Below are 26,503 nucleotides of genomic sequence, written 5' to 3'. Positions count from 1 at the left end.
TTTTAAAAGTATTAAAATGAGGAGCTGCTAGAAAAACTAACTTCTGCTTTGTTTTTTGTTTTTTCTCATCTGTGCCTGGAGAAAAAATTACTAATTTCTAAAAATAGCTTTAACAACTCATTGCTATGTAGCAAAAGAATATATCATTGGCTTCTTTACAGCACTAAATTCAAAAAGAGTCACACAGCTTAAACTAAATACCAAAGACTAAAGATTTACCAGAAAATTCTGTAATATATTGTATTTTTTTGAATGAATCAGGCCTGACATGATCATCTGAAATCAATAAATTCCCAGATTCTATCTTAATGGGAAAAGAACCAAGCCCTCACACTTTAATCATACCAAAAAGAAAAAATAAATTAATTAATTAAGAAGAAACCACTAAAAATATTAAAAACAAGACATGAAGATGAAATGGGTTTACCACAAAATTTTATAATGATTCCAAGGAGCATCCAGCATCATTTACTGGAATTACTCAACAGCATGTAATCAGATGGGGAAATTCCTAACTTCCTGGCCTGTAAGGCATCAAATTAGGGGGTCTAAAAAAAAAAAAAAAAAAAAAAAAAAAAAAAAAAAAAAAACTTTCTGCTTTAACAAGAACATGAGATATTTAGCTCCACGGTAGCAAATAAATAATACGAATTATAGAATCTATTAATCCAAACCAAAATAGATTTCTCATGAACATGTACTAGGCAGACAAGGACAGTTTTTAATGTAATGTAGTCTCTATATTGACTAAACGTAAAATAGAGCAGGTAAGGAAAGATAGGCTGAACTTTATGATTTACACAGTAAGAAGCTTCATTATAACAACACAATGTTGCACTGAGTATTGTTAGTATCTACTCAGTATCCATTTCCTCCTTTTGTCACTATGCTGATTTTCATTTTTCCACCCAGTCCACAAGCTTCAGGAGACATGACCTCAGAAACCACTTGTATTAGTCTGATCTCACGCTGCTATAAATTGCTGGCCGAGACTGGGTAATTTATAAATGAAAGGGGTTTAATTGACTCAGTTCCGCAAGGCTGGGGAGACTTCAGGAAGGCTCCAGGTGATATGATTTGGTTGTGCCCCCACCCAAATCTCATCTTGAATTGTTGTTCCCATAATCCCCACTTATCACGGGAAGGACCAGGTGGAGAGAATTGAACCAACGGGGCAGTTTCCCCCATCCTGTTCTCGTGATAGTGAGCTAGTTCTCATGAGAGCTGATGATTTTATAAGGGGCTTCCCCCTTCACTGGGCACTCATTTCTTTCTCCTTCTGCCATGTGAAGAAGAACATGTTTGCTTCCCTTTCTGCCATGATTGTCTCCCCTGGAAGGCCTAAGGGTAATCTTATCACCTTATTAGTGACTGGTTCAGAAATCCAGGTGTAAGCTGAGGTGCATCTCATTGCCCTACCTACAAGGATTGGTTCAGAAATGGTCATAAATCAATCAAGGTTAATATAAATGAGGGAAAATTTGCTAAGGATTTCTGAAAAAGAAGTTTCCTTGTTTTTGCTCTTCAAGAGGGTACCATCAGCACTGGACTACCTCCTCTAGATATTGTGTTGTACACACTGGAGCCTGAAATTGTTGCTGCCTTCTGCACAGCACTGAGGATGAAGCCAACTCAGAGAGGAAAGCATGAAGGTGCACAGTCAGAGTGTCCCAGCCCACACCTATCCACAGCTATAACTGGACTTCGTTCTGTTAACAGAACCCAAGAAATCGCCTACCTTAAGGCAGGTTGTATTAGAATTTCTGTTTCTGGCAGCTAAAGGCATCCTAATGGATCCATACCAAAATCTCTTTTAACATTTCAAAATCACTGATGGAGTTAAAGTACTGAGTCTTAAGCTTTTAAAATGTTACCAATGATAGCAAAAGGGTTTTTATACATATATGTATGCATATGAGAATAAGAAACAATAGATTATGTAAAATATAGAATATGGCAAGAAAGTGCTGAACATCTAATCCACTGATCCATTATCTAATGAGTCTCTCATTTAGTCGGCTCCATAGTACATAGAGCAACCCCTGTACTCTGTTTATCATAGATATGAAAGCTGTGTTCATGAGCCTAAAGAGATTCTGGCTCAAGCTTAAATAGTCAAGCAGAGTACTTTATATGTGAGCTTTATCCCTGGAACCACAGGAAAACTTTGTCTGCATAATTATTTGTATAAGGAACCAGAAAGTCAGGCTGGCAAATAGTTGGCTTTTACAAACTGGATCCCTTGAGATATTTCTAAATGTAATACTTATGAAAGATGATTAGTCAACAGCATATTTTAGAAAATTAGAAAAATCCCTAAAGATCTATTTAAAGAAGAAACCTAAAAACAAGCTTTTACCTCATAATTAAAGAACATGTTTATAAAAATTTTGAAAGGATTAACTTAATAATTTACCTCTCAAATAGCTGCAAAATTCTGTATAAATAAAAAGCAAAATTAGTCAAGATTTTACCATGGTTTCACAGGTTACAGGAATTCTCCAAACTTAAATGGTAGCAGAAATAAGAAAATATATATTCTCATAGAAACTATAGCATTCTTTGAATTCTCTCCAACATATGTATAGATGTACATTAGCTACTAAAATCCTTTAAAAATTGAAGCAATAAAATTGTATTACACATTCTGATTTTATTATTTTGTTACTACAAAAGAATTTAAAAGTGCTTTAAAAAATAGAAACAGTACTGCTTATTTTCTTTCTCATGTCTTTCAACTTAGGTCAGAATGAGGTTAACTGGGAAAACAGCCTTAATAAAATGGATATCTTCAGCAAATTCACATCAAAAACAATTAAGTCATGTTTCTCCCCAGGGAAATCGATGCCACATTGCCATCTAATAAATACTGGTTATGTAACTTCATGGGTGGATTCGTGAGGCACCATCTTCAATGGTCCACATAATCCTTGAGAATGTCTGGACTTTTATTGCAAAAGTCAGTAAGATTTCTGTCCTGAGTACCATCCAGAAGACGAGGCATCGCCAATGGAAGAAAGAATTACAATAATGTTCTCTATGCCCAGCCCTACACTGGGATTTTTCTTCATTCCTCAAAACAACTTTGCAAGGTAGCAATTTTTATCCACATTTCAGAGATAAGGAATCTGATATTCAGCGAGACAAATCAGCTGTTAAGTAGTGGAACCAGAATTTGAATCTACTCTATCTGGCTCTATATCTATGACCCTTCCTCTGTTTTCCAATGAACAGATGAAACATTAACACATAAAATTACAAAGCAGGGAAGAGGAAAGAGGCTGTTAGCTGTGCACAAAAATCTACATTTGTTATGGGCTGAATTGTGGCCACTGCAAAATTCCTATGTTGACACCCTAACCCCCAGTACCTCAGAATATGGCTGTATTTAGAGACAGGGCCTTTAAAGAGGTGATTACATTAAAATGAGTCTATTAGGGTGGGCCCTAGGACAATCTGACTGGTGTCCTTAAAAGGAGAGGAAATTGAAGCATAAAAAGAGAAACTAGGAATGCACACACACAAAGACCACATGAGGACACAGCAAGAGGGCAGCCATCCACAAGCCAAGGAGAGAGGCTCAGAAGAAACTAACCCCACAGACACATTGACCTTATAAATCTATCCTCCAGAACTCTGGGAAAATAAATTTCTGTTGGTTAAGCCACTAGGTCTGTGGTATTTTGTTATGGCAGCCCTAGCACACTAATACAATGTTCTCTTATTCCTGGGCACAGAGCTAGACAATTCCCAGCTTCCTTCACAGTTAGGTTTGGCCACATGACTAAGTCTTAGCAAAAGAATGCAAAGCAAGAGTGATGTGTACCACTTCCTGGCCTTCCATGCACACTCCTTCATCCCACTTTCCCTCTGGCTGGCTTAAATAGAGACAGTCCCAGAGCAACCTTCATAGCCTCATAATGATGATGGCAACACTGTCCTAACCCAAATCTCAAATGACCATATGAAAAAGAGCTGCCCACCAATATGTGAACCTACGTATTACTAAGCAAGATGTAAATTTCTGTAACATCAGAACCATTATGCATTGTTGGATTAATCTGTTATAGCAAAACTCATAGATTTAGGGCTAGACCACCCTAACACTGAAGCACAAGAAACTACGGGGAAAATGGAAGGAAGGAGATACAGCAATGCATATGGTAGGGAAGTACTAGTACATTAGCAGTAACACTATTTGTGCTGCTTTGCCAAAGACAGCCTCAGTCTCCCAATCCTTTACAACCCAGGGAAAGCCAGGAAGGAAGCATAATGCATACCAATATTGCAACATGCTTTTGGAGAAATAACAAACCAAACCAAAGTATAACGATGCCATAAATTTTCCTAACAGAACATTTGTTAAATCTGGCCCAGTCACTCACAAAGTGTGCTCAAATACACCCTAACAACAAGACTGATAAATAGCAATGGAAAACGTCACAGTTTTGCCATCTTCCACTTGAGGACAAGTTGCTCTATCTGCATTGAAAGCTACGAAGAGGTGTGTAGACAGCCTGTGGTTACCAACCCTTGATGCTGCAACACTTAAGTTTCTCTCTGTTCTTCAAAATGTCTTCAATATCCTCAAAACAAATGAAACTTTATATAACAATATTACAAAAGTCTATATAATCATAAAATACATTGAAGGGAAGGAATTACAGAACACGAATCAGATAACAAAAAAAGTAATATAATTCCAAAAGAGTTGGGAATAACTGATCTATAGCATATAGTTTTGTCCTTTATGATCATAATGCATACAGAATAAGAAAATGAATAATAAATCCTTACTTTTGGGAAAAACTTTAGTCATCAAAAACAATATTTCTTTGTGGAATTACACAACTAGAGTATCAGTTATCCTTGTATCAATTACTCTCTTGCCCGAAAGCACAGGTTTCAACAACTACCATGGAAAGTCATTCTTTTGTGCTATATTTCCACTCCATATCATATGAAAGATAAATTCAACAAGACAGATGGAGAACAAAGCAACATCTCAGGTTCATATATGTAAGGAACTTGTATATTGGAGGAAAACACCTCCCACCCAATTCTCCAGAGACATGGAAAATTACCACAGAAGTCCACATCCTTTGAGGGGTGTATTTTACAGATCCTAACAAGTATAGGTAAAAACAAAAAGTATGGCCACCGTAATCTGGATTGTGCCTAAAAAGAGACACAAGTACATATGGCGTAAGATATTTTAATTTATAATCGAGCAATGAATATGTTCCTTCCTCTCTGACAGGACACTTTCTAGTTCCCAAACAGCCCTTCCACTACTTCCTAATTCTGTCTCCTGAGAGATCTAGCTAGCCAACCACCGCAAACTGCAGACTGGGCATGTGTTCCAGTTTTGAATAATTTAAGAAAGTTAAGTTCCCAGGCTTAAATTTGCCTCTGCAATGTTCCTATCCAAAAGTGAACCAACAGAGTGTTCTATCAGAATTTGGGGATAGCGCTGAAAAAAATAAAAGGAACTGTACCAACCAAAACCTAAGGAAGGTATCCAGAATTATTAGTTCAGCAATATTTGCTAAGCCACCATGTGTACAAACCACTATGCCAAGTCCTGGCATAAATCAAAGACTCCTGCTGTACTCACCGGGAGACAAGATAACTGAGGAATGATGGGACTAAGCACTGCTGTAATAGGAGGAACAAGCAAAGTGCTTTGAGTGCAGAAAAAAGAAAAAAGAACACTACTGCTAAGCAGGAGGCAATAGAAACGATGGAGGATGTAGTAATTGAGTGGAGGAGAATTTCAAAAAGCAGGGAAGGGCAAGGATAGTATTCCAAAGAGAAGGAGCAATATGTGCAAAGGCAAAAAAGTATCTTGGCCCATTTGAGGAGATAATAGCAGTCAACATGGCTGAAATCAGGCCCAGAGAATAAGATATTAGTTTAACACCAAACCTAAAAGCTAAATCAGGACCAGACAATGAAAGCCAAGAAATACCTCCAAGGAATGCAAACTTTATACCACAGGTAACTGGGGAGTGGGAGACTATGATCCAACTCTGTTCAGTTTAGATGGCTTGCTTCATCTAATGATGCTGGGAACCCAAGTCGCCCAAGCTGCTGTCATTGCTAAACAAAAACCCAGGCCTTAGAATAGCTATGGTTCCCCTAAATTAATAAGGACTAGACCTGAGGTGGGAAAGGGGAGAGCTGGGAAGGTATAGGACTTTAAGATGCTCACGAATTTTTAATTAAGTGGTCATCAGGAAGATTTCAAATGGAAAAGCTGGTTTCTGTCAGGTTAAACTTAGTATGTGCTCCATAGTTCTCTTCATTCTCATTGGAACTTACGGTGAAATTTGCCCAAGACACAGTCAGTGCAAAATCACCATGATTCCTTCTCACCCCATACCATACTCCCCTCCCCAACGTACTTATCAGATTTTCAACCTGATTCAGTCCCTTCCTGATTAACTATTCTATGTCTATGACAAGTCTCTCTAAAAGGGTTTCAGATCACTAGGGATGCTAAAAAATCTTGTGTCTCAAAAGGCTTAGCAGAAAAGATTATGAGCACAGCCTGAACATTACCAGAGAGCAGGGCTGCCTTACTTTTTAATGGTAGCCCCAAAGGTCAACGAGCTGGACAGGAAAGTAGAGAGCTTTCCTTTGTGTGCACAGCACCACAAAGTGGGGCTGTCAGCTTGGCCCCATCCTCAAGTTACCTGCACTAAGTGAAATTCTCACCTTTAACCCATCACTCAACCCAATAGGGGAGTGAGATGACGGTATAAGATATCAGGCGGCATAACAACTAGCTAGCTACAGAACTATCTCATTCCACACACAATCTACGTAAGTAAGTACAGTTCATTGTTTTTTCAAGACCACGAAGTGACGTATACCTAGGACAATAAAAATTTACTAACTCCGTAAAGTTGCTCCCTGAAACTAATTACTTACCTGTGTCTGTCTCTCAACATTCTTATCCACACCAGGTCTTCAGTCCAGCCTTCCAGGGATCTCAGTCTATAAATCTTAGCTTAGAGAATTTCTGACATTTGACTTAATCCCCTTTGAATCCACTCAAGGAAAACTTCAGAACAATTTCTGCTCTGAGGGTCCTTCAAGAGTCAGATACACCATCAGGCGACCCAGGCAAAGGCTCAGGACATAAACCAGTAAAGGTATAATGCCAAGGACATTGTTTTCCAAAGGGCATTTGTACCTTCGTGTACTCTTTCAGTCATTTTTGTTAAATGCTCATGCTTTCCGTTTTCAGTGCCCCAGAGATAGGAAAGATCTTTAGAAAAATCACCTTTTTCCATATAATATTCTAATTCACTTGTTTTCTTTCTTCCTTTTTTTTTTTTTTTTTTTCAAAAGAAAGTAAAGGCCCTTTTCAGCCAGCCTTTTGAACTCTGGGCTGAGGTACTGATAAGGACTTTCTGCAAGTTTAATGTGAAGATCGTGGCTTCAGAAAACAAGAAAGGCTTAGTGGAACAGATTAATAAAACTTCTTCAACTAGTCTTCAAGATTGTCATACCTTTTACTAAAGTACAGTAACTATAAACTACTTATAAAATATAAAATATTATGGGGAGAGGGGAAGGCCCTGAAAGTCAGTATGTGTTTATAAAATAAATCTTGAGTACTATCACTGACATCTAGCTGTGTAATCAATAATAAATCTATATACTCTATTCAAATTATCCCTAGTTCTTTACAGTATGAGTTGACTAAATAAAACTAGCTTCCTATCCACATGGCTTACTCCATGAGTAAATGTTTTAGCACCCTCTACTGGCCACTTGTTACATCTAATCGTCTCATAACTTCCCCCCTAACGCGCAGCTGCCTCTCAGAGGTCAGATGGTGGCTGCGGCATATGTCACCCCATTCCTTCCTCAGAACCACCTGTGAAACAGCTGAGCCAGGAGCCACTGCCACACAAGGAAAGGATGAATCCTGAAGTGCTCTCCTGACACTGCTTGTGCATGAGTTATGTCTTCACTGACAGATTTCACAAACACTATCCTGGGTCCTGGGTTTGTCTGATCTGCATGCACCTCCAGAAACCAACCACAGGCCTCATTCCTACACTTACAGATGCTCCCATTGCCTGAGCCCTGCCGAGACCCCCATATCAGCCTCCTACCTGTCTGCTTCATCTAGCCGCTCTGGGGGGATGCGGTTATCTGGAGAGACCAGCTCACCTATCACCTGGGTTAACAGAGGACAGAAAGAAAAACACACTTGGGAGGCTTGTTTTCCCCCACAAGCTCACAGATCTGATGCCAATCAATTCTTTGTCCTTGGGTTTATATTAGCCAGGTTTTTTGTTGTGGGGGAAGCTACTGGAGGAGAGTTTCTCCTCTTTCATAGCCTCATGACAAAGCAAATTGTAATTCCCCACAGTACCTCAGAGAAAGTGAGGCTCCTTCACTAGGATCTAACATAAGCAACCAAGAACCCTTTAAGCTCTCATTATATGACCCACTTTCTTTCAGAAAGGAAAAAATTAGAGTCAGTATGGTATTCATTATTCAGTAACAAAAGGAAAGGATAGGTGAAGAGGTGAGACTATAAAAGGTGGACAGTTTCTTCACTCCCACATTTTGCTAGATCAAGCTAATGCTTACTGATTAATAAACACTTGCTGGTTTGACATCAGTCATGCACTGAGTACAAAATACTCTTTAGAAGGAGATTTGTAAAGGGACTAGAAAGTAATTCCTACCATCAAAAAGCTCACAATTTGGCTGACAACATATCAAAGGAAATAATTTAAAACTGACAAAGGGTCATTTCCATAAGTAAAAATATACACTGAAAATTCCATAAATACATGTACATACAAAGTCCCCTATCTCTCTCTCACATATATAGAAAAATATGATCAAAATATTAATAACAGTCATCTCTCTGGTAGAACTTCAAATGATCTGTATTTTTTTTCTTATTTATCACTACAGTTTGAATTTCCTACAAGGAGAAGGTAGTATCTTAACAAAGAAAATGTAAATAAATTAACAACCAATTTATCAAGGGTTTGAGCAGAGGATCCTGCTTATGAATATAATATTGTACATACATCAAGAAATGGTGCTGGGATAATTGGCAAGCCACATGCAGAAGAATGAAGCTGGATCCTCATCCCTCACCTTATACAAAAATCAACTCAAAAATGGATCAAAGACTTAAATCTAAGACCTAAAACCATAAAAATTCTAGAACATAACATCAGAAAAACTCTTCTAGACACTGGCTTGGGCAAAAGAGTTCATGACCAAGAACCAGAAAGCAAATGTAACAAAAACCAAGATAAATAGATGGCACTTAGTTAAACTAAAAAGCTTCTGCACAGCAAAAGAAATAATCAGAGTAAACAGACAACCCAGGATAGGAGAAAATTTTCACAAACTATGCATCTGACAAATGACTAATATCCAGAATCTACAAGGACTCAAACAAATCAGCAAGAAAAAAATAAATAATCCCATCAAAAAGTGGACAAAGGACATGAATAGACAATTCTCAAAAGAAGATATACAAATGGCCAACAAACATATGAAAAAATGCTCAACATCACTAATGATCATGGAAATGCAAATCAAAACTACAATGAGATACCACCTTACTCCTGCAAGAATGGCCATAATTTAAAAATCAAAAAATAACAGATGTTGACACGGATGTAGTGAAAAGGGAACACTTTTACACTGCTGGTGGGCATGTAAACTAGTACAACCACTATGGAAAGCAGCATGGAGATTCCTTAAAGAACTAAAGTAGAACTACCATTTGATTCAGCAGTCTCACTACTCAGTATCTACCCAGAGGAAAAGAAGTCATTATATAGAAAAGATATTGCATACACATGTTTATAGCAGCACAATTCGCAGTTGCAAAAATATGAAACCAGCCTAAATGCCCATCAAACAACGAGTAGATAAACATACATATACATATATATACACACCATGGAATACCACTCAGCCATAAAAAGGAACAAAATAATGGCATTCACAGAAACTTGGATGGAGTTGGAGACCATTATTCTAAGTGAAGTAACTCAGGAATTAAAAACTAAACATTGTTAAAAGTGGAAGCTAAGCTATGATATAATGGGGTTTGGGGACTCAGGGGTTAAGAGTGGGAGGGGGGTGAGGGATAAAAGACTAAACATTGTGTACAGTGTACACTGCTCAGGTGACAGGTGCACCAAAATCTCAGAAATCACCACTAAAGAACTCTTCTATGCAACCAAACACCACCTGCTCCCCAAAAGCTACTGAAGTTTTTTAAGTTGCAGAGAAAATAATAGTAATAATAATCTTTTCTAAATAAATGGTGTTTTATTCTTCGGAAAAAAAAAAAACATTGTACACACTATGAACTTATATAAAAATTCACAAAGGGGCTAGGCACAGTGGCTCACGCCTGTAATCCCAGCACCTTGGGAGACCAAGGCGGGCGGATCACCTGAGGTCAGGAGTTTGAGACCAGCCTGGCCAACATGGCAAAACCCCGACTCTACTAAAAACACAAAAATCAACCAGACGTGGTGGTGGACGCCTGTAATCCCAGTTACTTGGGAGGCTGAGGCAGGAGAATCGCTTGAACCCAGGAGACGGAGGTTGCAGTGAGCTGAGACCATGCCACTGCACTCCAGCCTGGGCAACAAGAGCAAGACTCCATCTCAAAAAAAAAAAAAATTTTTTCACAGAAAAAATACTTGAAGAAAATTATTAATGACTATGAATTTTGTCATATGTTTTCTCATTTTCTAGTACTTTTATAATAGAAAGTACTAGCTCCTTCCTTAAAGAAATTCAAATGTTAAGCAATCATTCACTCTCGCTTTTAAAAAAAAAAAAAGAGTAAAAGTGCTTTTAAAATAACCATTTACTTAATGGCATACCTGGAATAAGTGCTGTGCTGATAAGGATGTCTACCTCCTTGCATTGTTGAGCAAAGAGTTTCATTTCGGCTTCAATGAACTCTTTGGACATCTCTTTTGCATATCCTCCTTGTCCCTCACCAGATTCCTTCAAGTCCACCTCCAAGGGCTCAGCACCAAGAGACTTGAACTGTTCCAAAGCTGCAGCTCTAGGGTGATTGTTAAAGTTGAAAGAGTAGTTATTTCAGGCCCTAATAAAGAAGTCAAGATCATCATTTACATATACCTTTTTAAGAACAACAAACCATATATTCAAAAGTCAACAGTCCCTTTGATGTCGTACTTAATTGTTCCAATTTTTTTTCTAAAGGCAAGTGACATATTTATGAGAATATTCTTTTCTGAAAGAAAAATAAACTACTGAGAATTCCAACTTCTACTTAGTTAAGTTGCAAAAGCGATTTCACAATTGCCAACTCCAGTAATCAACTGTGTTCCTTATGACCCCGATGTGGATGACGATGTGATTCCTGATACACATCAGGATTTGGTATCATTCAAATCACTCAAGATGAGGTTTTTCACTTGTAAATATTCTGAATTTGTTCTTACTAGAGACCTTTCCCACAAAAATAACTCTTTATATGTAAAATTATTCTGATAAAGTGATTTTTTGCCCCCCAACCAGTCCTCATTAAATTGTGTTTGCAAAAAGTAACCTATAAATAGTAGTAAAGGATAAAATGTGAAAAGCTAACACATTTAAATTATATAAAAATAAATTCAGTTTTAAATAAACAAATAAATGCTACCCAAGTACTGTCTCCCGGCTGGAAAACCAGAGCCAACAAAGACCTCAGCTCTGTGGTGGACGTGCATGTAACTCATCAATATTCATTCCACTACAGTAAATCTCAAACCCCCCTAATGACAATAATCACTCAGGGTACTTGTTAAAAATTCAAATTCCCAGGCCCCTTCCCAGACCCACTGAATTATAATCTCCAGCAAGCAGGCCAGACGCTATATTATTTTTAGCAAGAGTTGCAGTTCATCCTTGTCATCAGGGAAGTTTGGGACACCGTGATCTGAGCCAATAAATCCCTAGCAACCATCATGGTCAAGAGTATGCATAAAGGGTAGGACATACAGTCCATGGTTGAGCAAGAGGTTCTCCCTCTGCTGGCTTGAGCAAGGAATCTGGTAGCCCAGATTGCCCCCTGGAGGTAAAGTTGCAACCACAAGTGGAATCAGCCTTAGGAGGAAGCCAAAGCCAAGGACAGCAGAGAGGAGTGACAGAAACTGGTCCTTGATAGCACGGAGGAGCATCTCACTCTAATGTGAAAAGGAAGTCATTCCCCTGGATTCTCAGTTAGAAGAAATAACACATTTTCTTATGGTTTAAGCCAATCTGAGTTGGTGTTCCATTTGTGGCAGCCATAGGGATATAGTTCTTTAAAAAGCTTCAGAATTGTCTACCAATATTAATAAGAAATAGATGAATTCAAAATTTTATATTTGTATTTATGTTATATATATATACACACATACATATATGTGTGTATATGTGTGTATACACAGACATATATATTATATATACACACATATATATACACACACATACATATATATACATAAATATATGTATATAAAATAACCCAAATTTTGTTCAGAAGTTATATATATATAATTTTTATAAGAAATTACACCAAAATATCACCAGCAATTATATCTGGCTGATAGAATTATAAAAGGTATTTTCACTTTCATCCTTATGTTTCTCTGTATTTTTCAATAATGAATATGCATCATTAGAAATATAAGCTATTTCTAAATCTTTGTAGTTATATCTTTGCCCATAAAATAATCTCATAATTTAAAAATATTGTAACATATTAGCATTTAAAATGTGTATATCTTTTGACTCCAATATTTCCTTAGAATTTATCTAAGGAAATAATGAGATATCTCCATAAATGTATGTTCTCAGAGATAAAGTCATCGCTCAGTATCCATGGGGAATTTGTTCCATGATCCCCCTCAGATATCAAAATCCACGGATGATCAAGCCCCTCATAAAAGACAGTGTAGTATTTGCACGTAGCCTACATACATCTTCCCAAATAGTTTAAATCATCTCTAGATTATTTATAATGCCTAATAAATGTAAATGTTATATAGTTGTTATACCATATTGTTTAGAGAATAATGACAAGAAAAATGAAATTGGTACTAGCTCCGTACAAACACAGTTATTTTTTCTGAATATTTTTGATCTGGTTGAACCCACATATAATAGAACATGGATAGAAGGCTTACTGTATGTACATGTATGTGTATATTGACCTACAGAGTATTGTTTAAATATAGCAAAAAATGAGGCCTAGTTAAATAAATTGCTGTACTTCTATACAATGGAATCTTCTGCAGCCACTAAAAACATTTACAGGTAAGGAAAGATCTTCATGATCTACTGTTAATTGAAAAATGATAAATGGAACAGTAAGATTACATTTTTAATTAATGTGTAGATGAGGAAACACATAAAAAATATCTCTAGGCAGTGAGACTTTAGGGTATTTTATTTTCTGTTCTTGTGCTTATTCGTATTTTTCTGAATTGGAAGAATAATCATGTACTCTTTTATGACAGGAAAGAAAGCAAGGTTTTTATATATTTAAACTTTGTGATACAGGCATTAGGCAAGATAATCACTATTGCTAAGAGGGGTACCTCCTAGTTATTGTTTGAAAGAATTCAAAAATCAGACCATTTAAATACCATTGGGCAATGAGCTGTCTGTAAGTTTTCAGGATATTTAACTGAAAATACATACCACTCCATCTTCCAACAAGAATTTAAAATCAAGTATGTTTTCCAATACATTTGGATTTCATACTTATAATATGAAACCAAACCCATCTCAAAATAGTGACTAGAGTAACTAATGAGTTATAATTCTTAGAAAAGTATTAAATCACTTCAGCCACATCTTTCTTCACTGTATACTTGAGATACCTGTATAACGAACTTAATTATAAAGAAAAATTGAGTTTCTGTATTTTCCTAATATAAGCAACAACCATATTCTAGCTGTTGATTGTGTACACAATCTAAAAAATGACATCGATATACTAAATTCTCAGTAGTTCACCCACCACCAAGTTTCAAATCACCTTTAGGTCAAATACATACATTTCCATTTTAATACTACTGTCCACTACAATGAAAATTTAAACAACCTGCTTGCTACGGTCTTGCAGGTCTTGAGAAAAATTCACATCAACAAACAGTAAAAATAAAATGACAGGATCAATGGCATGCTTAACTCTAACTATCCTTGGTTTGTGTCCTGGTTACTTTGGAAATGCCTTATTTTCTCATTTCAGCAGGACAGCTTTTTTCAGTATATCACTTTAACTCTAGATAAAGACTATTAATCATATTCTATGGAACATTCTTTACTCTGAAAAGTCACATTCTTCCAACTTTGAATGGTTGTTTTTCTTTTTTGATCATTCTATATTCAAGATTAACAGTTGTATTATTCCTCCAGTACCCTCAGCTGATAATAAATAACTACATTTTTCAACCTCAAAAATTATTAAAACACATATTAACTGTACTCAATTGACATTTAATAAAATCCAGTGTCTAGTGTCTTCTGAAATGAAGAAGAATTTTAATCAAACTTCTCTTTAAAGACAATCTAGGAAAATGTGTGTATGTCTGCATTAAAGAAATACACAGTGTACATAATCAAGTACTTTCACCCAGGGGCTCAAAAATTATCAGAAAAATAAATGCAGCTCTATCTTAACATAAAACACAGGAAGCATAAATAACGCAGCATAAATAATTCATGTGTTGCTAGTCAGGTGAAGTGCCAGTCAGCTTTATTTGCTTCTATTCATTCAAAGTAGGGCATGCCCCCAACTCAGCCTGCTATTTTACTCTTTCTTCAGATTCATAAACATCTTTGTTCATGCCCTAACTAGTGCCTAAAAGCATTCTGAACAGAAATAGGTAAAGCAACATGTTAGAAACTCAGGATAGAAAGGATTCTGATCCCACTGTCAATCCACCCAAGAAAACAGAGCTGTGAGTTGTTAGTTTAAGTAATAGATTTTCACTTTGCATTAACTTTTAAAAAGTAGAAACGTTTAAATGGAAAGAGCTTATAGATCAATTGCAATGTGCTGCTTCAATTTATAAGTTTTAAGGAAAGCATAATATGGCCCTGAAACAAAATGTTTTTACCTTAACATCAGTCATTAGTAAAGCACTCACCTTGTGTCAAATCCTCGAACAATTGCACCCATCGACTTTGCTGCGCCTGCAGAAGCAAGCCCAGCAACACCGCCACCAACTATCAGAATCTAGAAAAGAAGATAGACCCAGTTATATATTAAGGCTCATTATCAACTAATAATGAAAAATCATCAGCTAACAATTATTGGTGCTTAGTATAAGTTTAGCATCGATAAATGGCGGTGCTGATGGTGATAATGATGATCAGCCCTTAGTAACTGTATGGAGTACATAGACTGAACCACCACTGATCTTAAAATTTTATCAAAGAAACAACTGCTAGCAAAGGCCAACAACAATTCACTAAAAATAGCCTGATAATCAGCATATCCCTGTAAAACTACCTAAGCATGATCAGCATTACATATGTTGAAGATTAACAGATTCGTTTCCACTGTCTAAAAGTTCCTTCTACTAAAAGTCCCAGTGTGGCAATCTAACTACCTTTATCCTATCAAATTATAAGGCTTTTCTTTGTTCATCAAACATCAAAACACATTTCAAAGATGGGTACAACATTGGTGAAACATCTACCCCAACCTCTATTTTGAGCCAAAATGCTTCTGAAAGGAACAGCTGATGAGCAATCACAATTCTGAACCATTTTGAGCAACTCTCCGAAAGTCTGAAGCAATGTAACTAATGTCCCTAATCACGGAAGGATCAGCAACAAGAGAACCAAAGAATTCCTCAGAAACAAGAGTCTCCCCCAACCCCCACCTTCTAAGAAACAAAGTAAGAACAACAATGTCTCCAGTCTGGAAGGGCCTTCCAGAGTAAAGTCCTGTTATATATCCCATAAACAGTCAATTGAAAGCAACACTTTGTTCCTGTAGAAAAAAAATGCCACCCACAGAATCAGTGAAGCTTACAAATTGTCACCCACCCATCATGCCCACATGTCCTTCTGCCTTTACAAAGACTAGGCTAGTCAGACTGCTCCAGTGAGCTCTGGGCAGTGTCTCAGAGGTCATGTGAATTGATCTTGATAATGGGATGTTTGGTGCTGTGTTTGGGGACAGGGGTAAGTCTATAGGAAAGGGGGCAAAGAGTGACCAGAGGGAATAAGCAGGCTCTAGGCTCCAAAGCACCAACCTCTTCCACACAGAAGCTCCACTACCACTTAGAGAAAGAAAAAAAGAAAGAAAAAGTAAATAAAAATAAATAAAAGTCACAGGACTTGGCCAAGTTATCCTGAATCAAGACATAACAAAAAAAAAAAAAAACCCGTAATTTAAAAAAACAGAATCTCACAAAAGCAGCAGATCTTACTATAGAAATTTACTTTTTCTCTCTAAAGCATGGAGTAAAGAAAAAGACACAGCGAATAAGAGTCAGAGAGCTTAGGTCAAAATCCTGACTCTGTTACTAACTAGTTCTGGGTGATCTTGGGCAAGCTACTTATCATCTGCAATACAGCAATCAAAGTGCCTTCTCAGACTGTTGTTAACATTAAACAATTGAATCTAACCGAAGCGCTTACTGCTAACTGTTACACTGTAGGCATATGCTCAAGAAATAGTACGGGGCCAGGCAGGTGGCTCAGGCCTGTGATCCCAGCACTTTGGGAGGCCAAGACAGGAGGATTCCTTGAGCTTTGGAGTTCAAGACCAGCCTGAGCAACATAGTGAGATCCTGTCTCTGTTAAAAAATAAGAAATAAAAACTTTTTAAAAAAAAGAAATAGTATGGGAAAGGGCAGGAGAAAGGAAATAACTTTAGGAACACTGTTCGTGTTCACTCATATAACCTGCCCCTCCTCTGGCCTTCCCCATCAAGTAAAGGCAGTAACTATGCATAATTGTTTAAGCCAAAATGGGGAATTCATCAACTCCTCCCTTTGCACATATTTCCATTTCCAATTCATCAACAAGTAGTACTGGTTTTAACTCCCAAAGATCATCCCTAATCCAGATAAAATCCTTCACCTTTCTCTACATTTCTGGTGCCACCATCTTCCCAGGTGCAACCAATTGCTGACAGATCTTGCCTTCACCCTACTATCCATTCCCCCACAGAACAGCCACATGATTTTTTTAAATCCTAAGCCAAACATTTCCCTCACCTGCAGGAGAATCCAAAGTCTATAACATGACCTAGAAGAGAGGACTCACATGATCCAGCCTAGACCTTCCTTTCCAACATGATCTCAGATCACTCTTCATCTTGTTCACCACACTCCAAGACCAATGGTATTCTTTATTTTTCCAGAACCTAAATACTGGAATCCTAAATGCTTGGAATCCTTAAACTCCTGTTTCCTTCTTCCATGCTTCAAATCTCACCTCAAAGGTCAGAGGAAGCTTCCCCATCACTCTACTAAAGTGGCCTGTGCCCATTACTGTCACATCATCCGGTTCATTTTTTTTCCTATGGGAAATTATCTCATGGCCAGGTGAAGTGGCTCATGCCTGTAATCCCAAAATTTTGGGAGGCCAAGACAGGAAGATTGTTTGAGCTCAGTTCCAGATCAGCGTGGAGTGAAAACTCCAGGCAGAGTGAGACCCTGCCTCCAAAAAAAAAACAAGTCAAAAATAATAATAATAATAAAATAAAATTATCTCAGGTATTTATTTGATCGTTTGGCTCCTCACTATGACCCCCACTGGGGTGTAAGTTTTATGCAGCAGGGATTTTATCTTGTTCATGCCATATTCCCAGGTCCTAGAACAATGCCTCGCATATCATAAGCCTTCAACTGATTGATTTTCGTTCAATCTAGGCCAGGGGCCAAACTTTTGGCTTCCCTGAGCCACAATGGAAGAAGAATTGTCTTGGGCCACATATAAAATACACTAGCTAACACCAACAATTGCTGATGAGCCAAAAAAATAAAATGGCAACAAAAATCACATAATGTTTTAAGAAAGTTAACAAATTTGTGTTGGGCCGCATTCAAAACTGTCCTGGGCCACATGTGGCCCACAGGCTGTGGCTTGAACAAACTTGTTCTGGACAGGTAAGAACCCTCCATGTTTAAAGGAAATCCAAATAAAAGACAGTATTATGCTATCCACCTTAATGAGCTGTACCAGTGCCTTCAATTTCAGAAAACTATTTCTGTCATATAACCAAAGTCCCTTAAGCTGCAATTTAAATTTTCATTAAAGATAGTCACTTTTCCACCTTTTAAAGGCTGATTCTCTTTTCTTTAAGCCTCTTGTCTTTTGTTTCACTTTTTAATATCTTTTATTAACAGCTTTTCTCTCAACTTCCGCATATATCTAGAAAGATTATAACCAAAATTAGTAGTAGACTTGTGCATCAAAGCACTCAGTCAATTTAAGAACAGCATCGAACTTCTGGCCACTATGCGTGCCAGACATTTTTGTATGATCCTGAGAAATAAGTCAAAATTTAATCATTTTACATCTCACGTCTGCGTTGTTTGCTCACACTTTCTTGCTAAGTATTCTGGCTTCCATTTAAACCACTTGCCATTTTTTTCACCTGGCCTGTTTTTCAAAACAATATAATTTCTCAAAGCTGCTATTTGCTTTTGTTTTAATTTTTTTCCAGGAGATTTATTTTGTGTGAGAACTCTGGGCTTATATAACAAAGTACTTAAGAGCAGGAAGCACCAGTAAACTTGTAACCTACAGGTAGGTAAATGACCACATTTAAAGTCAAGTTTCCTGTACCTAGTGCTATAGTTTGGATATGCTCTGTTCCCACGAAAACTCATGTTGACATGTGATCCCAAATGTGGCAATATTGGGAAGTGGGGCCTAGTGGGAGGTGTTTGGGTCATGGGAGTGGATCTCTCATGAACAGATTAATGCCCTCCCCGGGAGTGGGGGGCTGAGTTCTCACTCTGGGGGGTTAATAGAAGAGCCTGGCTCCCTCAGTTTCTCTCTCTTGATTCCTCTCTCACCATGTGATCTTGCACACGCCTGCTCCCTTTACACTGTCCACCATGAGTTGAAGCAGCCTTGAGGCCCTCACCAGATGCAGCTGCCAAATCTTGAATTCCAGCTACCAGATCTTTTTTTAAATAAATTACCCAGTCTCAGGTATTTTCTTTTAGTAACACAAAATGGACTAAGACACCTAGCCTCAGGGTTTCCATTGTTACTGAGCGTACATAGGATTGAAGGATCACAATATGACCTCCTGTTCTTTCAGCAAGCCATCGTCACCTCTCATCATTAGCTGCTCCTCTCTGCTCTCAGTGTAGATTAAAGAAACTGGCACCATTTCTTTCTGCCAAATACCCTGATTGCACCACCTCCCATTTCCTGTCTTCTTGATCCAAAAATTGACAAGAAGTGAAGAAACCAAAAATACCTTGTATATGTGCCAAAATGTTGCAAAAATTGAAAACCCAGAACCTTCTGAATGGTATCTTGAAGGTTTTTTAAAAAAATTAATAATATATAGGTTACAGAGAACGAGTTATCCAAAATTCTTTTAAAAATTCAAATTAGTAAGTCAAAAAACAGAAAAGACTAGAACTTTCAGAAAGTCAAAGTTCATTTTCTTCCAGCAATCTTAAAAGTTAAGCTTTGAGGTTTCATGAAATATTTATACACACCAAAAAGTCATCAGTGAGGTTAACATATAAAAATTTTTAAATAACTATATTTTAAGACTATACATACCCTTTCCTTTAATCAATGCATATTATAAAGAAACATTAAAAGTTGTACCTACCTTAGCTGGAGGAACTTTTCCAGCAGCTGTGATCTGACCAGTAAAAAAACGTCCAAAATGATTTGCTGCCAGGACAACGGCCTTGTAACTTTAAAAATAAATAAATAAATAAATAAATAAATAATTCCATAAAAGGAGAGATCTCAGATTCACATATCATCATAAGTCATCAATGAAGTTTTGTCAAAGAACAATAGCTAATATTTATGTAGTATGTACTATGTGTCAAAAACAGTTCTAAGTGTTGTATATACACTTGCTCCTTTAATTTTCACAACAAGCCTATGGATAGGTACAATTACTGTCTTCATCCCATAGGTGAGAAAACTGAGATACAGATTGAGAGACTTGCCCAAGGTCACTCAGCTAGTAAATGGTAGAGCCAGAAGTCTAACACAGGCAGTCTGTCTACAGAGGCACTCTCTTATCCATTATGCACCCACCCTCTTCATAACAAGTACTGTAGAACATAACAGAAAATGTAATGAAAGAAAGATAGGAAAATACTAACAATGGTTTTCTTTGGGTGCTAGGACTATATATCCTTCACACTTACTTTACTATATAGTCCAAATATTCTTTGATGACTAGGTAGTACTTAGGTAATGGGGGGAAAATCTTTAAAATAAAACAAATTAGGTCAGCCATAGGCTTGTAGATAATAAGATTTCAACCTCGGAGAACAGAAGAAACACTTCCCTTGATCTCTAATGGTTCAAAGTATGGGATTTTCTGACATACTGACCTTAGTTCATGTCCTAGTTCTCTGATTACCTTTGTGACCTTGGGCAAATTTTTAACATTTTCTAAACCTTGGTTTTCCTCATCTATAAAGTAAGGACAAAAAGCATCTATCTTTTAGGGTCGTGAGGACTAAATGAGATAACGCAGGTGAAACACTTCGCATAAAGCCTGTCACACAGAAAATGCTCAGTGAATATTAAGTGTTTTAGCCAAAGAAACAAACTATTTAATAAATCAAATAATATGCATCATCTTTTCTTTAACAGGATATTTTTAACATTACACTAATTTCATTTTCATACCATTTTATATGTAAAAGGCACTTTTGCATTCTCACTTGGTAATATATACACTGGCTCAATATTATAAAGCAACTATTAAAACTCCCCTGCTAGGTGACAAGAAAATCTTCTCCCTGATCATATTTTTACATAATAATACTTGATACAATAATTGATGCAAAAACATATAAAGTCACCATTATTAAGTTAATCACACTGGAGCAAAAAACAATACTTTAGAAATTACATTATCTGTTGCTCTCCTGAATTCAAGTGACAGCAATTTTTAATGGGCAAATATGACAAAGATTCAAAGGCCACTGAAGAAATTAATTGTGGAATTAATGCTCTAAAAGATTCAGTTGCTATTCTGAAAAATAAATTATAAAAGGAGACTGATTACACAGGAAATGTACAAGAAAACATTGATAGTGAAAAAAGTAATAAATTGGACATTTTCTTCATGACAGCAAAAAAGTTCAGAATGAACAGTAATGAAAGTGGAAGTAGCACATCTTCACTGTAATATGGCCGTGTGTATGAATGAGACAGATAATGATTTATCATACATTGTATGGATATGTATACTAGATGATTCCTTTCACACTATGCTCTCTGCATATATCAGCTCAGGACATAAAAGAGTGATTCCTCAAATTCTGATCCCTGGGTCCCTGAAGGTTTAAACTTCAGACAAATCTGGGGCCATAGTGGATGACATGGAGAGTAGGAATGTTTCTGCACAATCCTGCCATACTCAGTGTTCCCAAAGCTACTCAGCTCTTATTGGATTTATTTATATTGTCTCATAATATTTCATTTGCTCAAAAGATTCAACAGCTAAAACCACTTGATCTAGAGTGACTGGTTTTGATATTCTTTCACGTATGTGCATTTCAGAATCAACAGCACCCTTAAAACTTTATACATTTTCTAGATAAAATTTTAAGTCACACATTGCATACTATAACTCCCTTACAGGTTAAATAAATTTAAAAGTGTGCAGCTAAAACACAAAGTAGAATCTATGACATATTTCCTATGCTAAAATATAAAACCTAAGAAAACTTTCTGCTAATGTGTCAGGCTATAAAAGGCTTTATTCATGTTAGTCATGTTAGTGTCTTTTTATGCGCTGTTTTTTTAAAAAGATTTTCTTTGTGCCTCATTAATATTAGCAAATTGTCAACTACTAATAGTTTTCATGCTTAAAATCTAATTTAATTAGTTTCTTAGAGAAGTTGATTTGTAAGCATTATCCCATTTCCAGATTGTTCCCACCCTTCAAGGCAAAGTCAGCAGTACACTGCATTCATGTAGCTATTCCTGTCCCTCACCCATGGCAGGCATGATTACTCAATCATAGCCACATTCCTCCAAGCAGAATGGGCCTTAGAATCCTTCTCAACGTAGTACTCCAGGCAATCAACAGAGAATGTATTAGTGCTATTGGGCAAATGAAGCTTATTACCATCTTGACCTTAAAGGTAAAAGACATAGCCCTCAGTTATCAATATGGGTTTTGACATCAGATGAAACTTCCTCTAGTCTAGGCCTTTTTCCTATTCTTTAAATATTTTATAAATTTACCTAAGCAAAACCTAATTAAGATGGCAAATCCACTAATATATGCATATAATTTAACCACATGAAATTGTCACTATTCAACCATTTTTGACCTATAAAAACAGTAACTTCAACCTTATATATACATGTACACACACACACACATATGAAATACAGTGTGTTCCTCATACAAATAATCTGACAGCTATTTGCTTTGGTGGATGGAAACATTACTACTCTTCTCATTAAGATTAAAAAGGATATATAATAGAGTTCATTTCCTATCTAATTACTGTAAAACAATAAAATGAGTCAAAAATAATTTAAATGCACTCTCAAAAGGCTGTAATCTCCAACAATAATTACAAATAAAATCACTGTAAGACAGAAGAGCTACAGTGTGAAGGTTTCTGTAGCACTATTGTGCTTTTGTTCAATTAAAATGGAAAAGAACCTACCCCGCAATGTTGGCCATGGAGCTTAGTGCATCATATCCCTGAGCAATTGTGACTCTTGGAACCTGGTCCATTGCCAGAACTGTAGTTTTTCTTTGGGAAAGTTTATTTAGCAACTCTGGATTTTGGGCTGGGTAAATAAAACTAATCAGTGTTCCCGACGTCTTTAAAAGGTCAGCTTCATGAACACCTAATGTTGGATTAACCATAGGGGCTCGCACCTGGGGAAAAAAATCAAGTCACAGCTTAAAAATATAAATACTTTAACCATATTTTTAAGCAAACAGGAAAACTTAGATAATATGCCATGACTGAAATAATACTCCAGAAATAAATCTCCCATCAATAAATTTCTGACTAAATTCTTAAGCAATATAAGGCACACACAGATGTTTACCATCTATCCCTTGCCTAACGACCTGTGGACTGGTCTGAGTAAAGGGCACACACACCTGGGAAATACAAAATACTAAGACTGGTTTGACAATTAACTGCAGAGAGGTGAAAAAATATATGGAAGCTCTACAACAAACCTGCAGTCCCCAAAACTTATTACCCTGGTAAAATTAACAGATATTAGAATAAACAGACAGGAAGTTTTGTTGTGTGTTCAATCCTTCAAGCAAGATTCAGTCCTTGCTAATTTTGGCAAGCATGAATATTTGGAGTGATGAGACATCAAGAACATCGTAAACTAAAATTAAGTATAGATTTATGTCACTTTAAAATTCCAGATGACTATTTATTAGATGAACACAATTCACACTAGTAACCTTGCTGAATTGGGTTTAAGCCAAAAGCTACAATATATTCTGTTACATTAAGAAGTATCAACTAAGTCAATGAATACACACTCCATATGCTTGAAAGTTTCTAATATCCACTTTTTAAAGCCAAATTTTTTTAATTGTATTTTAAATGTATTTTAAAATGTTTTAGATCCAAGTTTAAAATCAACCTTCAAATAAAATATCCCATTTCATTAGTTCCCAGTTAGCAATAGTGCTTTTAGGCAAGTAAACACAGAAAACACAGCCTCTGGGACTTATGTTTTAAATACAAACACAAACATTGGGTCAATAGGTTTATCTCACAGCATTTCACCTCAATTTACCTATGAGACACCTTTGTCTGCTATTCCCATTTCAGTTGTTGATCTGGTGATGCATATGTTTCTAGGTTCTGGACTTTAATTAAGGCTCTCTGACAAGGTCTACTTTTCCTCCAAGAAAATCTATAACATAGATTTAGTAAAAGTTAGAAAACAACTCTGAATTGATTCTACTGGCCCCTATCAAATGCTCAGCTGAGACTGTTGTCATCTGATTAAGTCAAGCCAATAGAATGTTTCCCTGAATGCGCTCCTCAGGATATTAACAGACCTGGCTCAAACAAGAGGCCCCCAAGATCAAGAAGTTTATTAATGCTAGCACTGTATAAAGTCATATAATATTCTATGTTACAGGATTTCTGAGCACACCATTAACTGCTTATATACATTGTGAATCCCTAAAAGGAACACATAGCACTTCCAAAATGTAAGCACACCCTTATAGGGCTTTTTCAAGACATCTCAAAAGATGATCCCTAGAATATATATGAGAATGAATTATACTTTTCTTTTTTCTCTAAGTAATTTTACTATATATCTAGTTATATCACCAAGTATTTGTAAACTTAAACCTTTAAAAACTTTAGCTGAGTTAACAGTTAACCCCCATGCCACAAATTTTACTATTAACTTTCAATAGCAAAAATTGGTTTTGTAACTTTAGCAAAAACCACCTGTCAAGTGTTAGGATCCTCTCAAGTTATTCAGTGAGCTTTATGTAAGGAAATAAAAAAACTATGTGATTGATACCTCATAGAAATTAATGTAGAAAAAAGCTTGTATTTCCTGAAAAAATGAGTTACTTCCCTGTTTGCCTTGGTTGCAGGAGCCTTAGCATTTAATTTAATGCTCAACTCTAGTTATCATCTATGCTAGACCCTTGACACAGTCTCTCTCCCTTTCTCTAAAGGATTTTTTTATTTAATATTTTAATTCTCAAGTCATTTAGTATATAGATTTCTGTTATGTATTACCTTAAGAACTTATTTTAGGGTAGGTAAAGCTACACTCCACTCAGCCCAAAGCTGCTTTCTCCAAAATAGTCATGCCCTCTCTAGAAATAGCACGTATGTCAGTGTAAATCATTGTGCCTTCAGGTGTCAGAAGATCACTGAACATTCAGTCCCAGACTAAGTTCCATACCTTCTTTCCATTCTAGCAGTAAATGTTCACGTGTGGGTATTCTGGATATATATATGGACCATGTAGAACAAATTTTTCCTAGCCAATTAAAAGAAAATGTCCATATAGCAAATGTAAAAAGGAAGATCACTTTTCCTCTCCTCATGGTTATACATAGATCATATTGTCTGATACAAGTTTTACTGGAGCATGAAGAATATGACAACATGCAATCATTTCTTTGAGAAAAACACACTGTTTGAAAATAGGAAAAGGTGTAACTCCAGAGAAAGTAATTTAATTTTTCTATGAAAAGATTTCAAAAAGTCAGCATGCTGCAAATGGGAGAGAAAAAAAGGAATAATTACTTTGACCACCAAATCAGAAGCCAGCACTTCCTTTGCCCCTTGGATTTGGGCACCTGCCGCTCTATAGTGATCATCTGAGAATTTGGAAGCTTCGCCCGCACCCGATTCCACGACAACATTAAAACCCTGCTTGACCAAGGTCTGAACGCCAGCAGGAGACAATGCCACTCGCTTCTCATTTTGGAATATCTCTTTGGGGACTCCAATAGTCAGTTGCTTATATGGAATTCCTACAAACAAGCAAAGGCAAAAAAAAATACATTTGGTAAAAAACAAACAAAAAATGTTTAAAAACAGATTTCAGAAAATTGAAAGGGGCAATCTTTTCTTCAAAATATACCACACATGCAAGCTGCTGTTCAGAATGATGTTCCTGATTCATACTTATAATTCTTTGACTTTTTTGGTAGATGATAAGAAACTTTTATGCCTACTCTTCTGAAACTTCTAAATATTTTATTTAATCAATTGGCTTTCTTCAAGGAATATAACAAGCTTAGTTGATTTGTAGGAGAAAAAAAATGGGTTTAGAGATCCCTCCACATGCTGACTCCACTCTTCAAACTAAGCCTCTTGGGTTATGGTCTCCTTGCCCGTACTTTTAACAAAAATGGAAGTAATTAGCTATTTTGAAGAACAACTGTATCCTAGACACTTTGATGGCCTGCCACACTCAAAGTTCCCTTCCAGGCAATTTGGCCACACACAATGCCTCATAAATTTCTAAGTGTTGTATCTTAAGACTCTACACACTCAGCCACTTAGACAAGGGATCAGCAACTGTGTCAAGGACAATCATCTACAGGGCAGATGAGGAAAACTAGCAGCTGCACCTTATAAGATGACTTAGGAACTCTGTCCAAGGACACTCTGTGTTGGCCAGTGACTACTCAACACACTGGGTTCTCTCTCAAGGAGTTTGAATGGGAGACCCACAGAAAGGGACAAGGAGAGTAGATCAGTGCAAATGTTATTTGTAAGCACAGCTATGAGGTAATCAAAGGGAGGTCAGCAGT

The 26,503-nt window shown here is 36.7% G+C and overlaps 1 protein-coding gene across 2 annotated transcripts in view; it reads right to left on the bottom strand.

Moving 5' to 3' along the window:
* The window catches only part of NNT (nicotinamide nucleotide transhydrogenase), a 101,330-nt gene that overhangs the window by 65,762 nt on the left and 9,065 nt on the right, over positions 1-26,503 (bottom strand). For both annotated transcript variants that reach the window (XM_012507862.2, XM_012507860.2), the window contains exons 3-7: positions 25,488-25,717; positions 22,890-23,107; positions 19,841-19,928; positions 15,168-15,256; positions 10,899-11,086 (exon numbers count right to left, since the gene is read on the bottom strand). In XM_012507862.2, the coding sequence (XP_012363316.1) occupies positions 10,899-11,086; positions 15,168-15,256; positions 19,841-19,928; positions 22,890-23,107; positions 25,488-25,717 (813 nt within the window). The remainder of the gene's footprint in view (positions 1-10,898; positions 11,087-15,167; positions 15,257-19,840; positions 19,929-22,889; positions 23,108-25,487; positions 25,718-26,503) is intronic.

This window comes from Nomascus leucogenys, chromosome 6, assembly GCF_006542625.1.
Source record: "Nomascus leucogenys isolate Asia chromosome 6, Asia_NLE_v1, whole genome shotgun sequence".
Classification (NCBI taxonomy): Eukaryota; Metazoa; Chordata; class Mammalia; order Primates; family Hylobatidae; genus Nomascus; species Nomascus leucogenys.
This window is presented reverse-complemented; position numbering and strand designations above follow the sequence as displayed.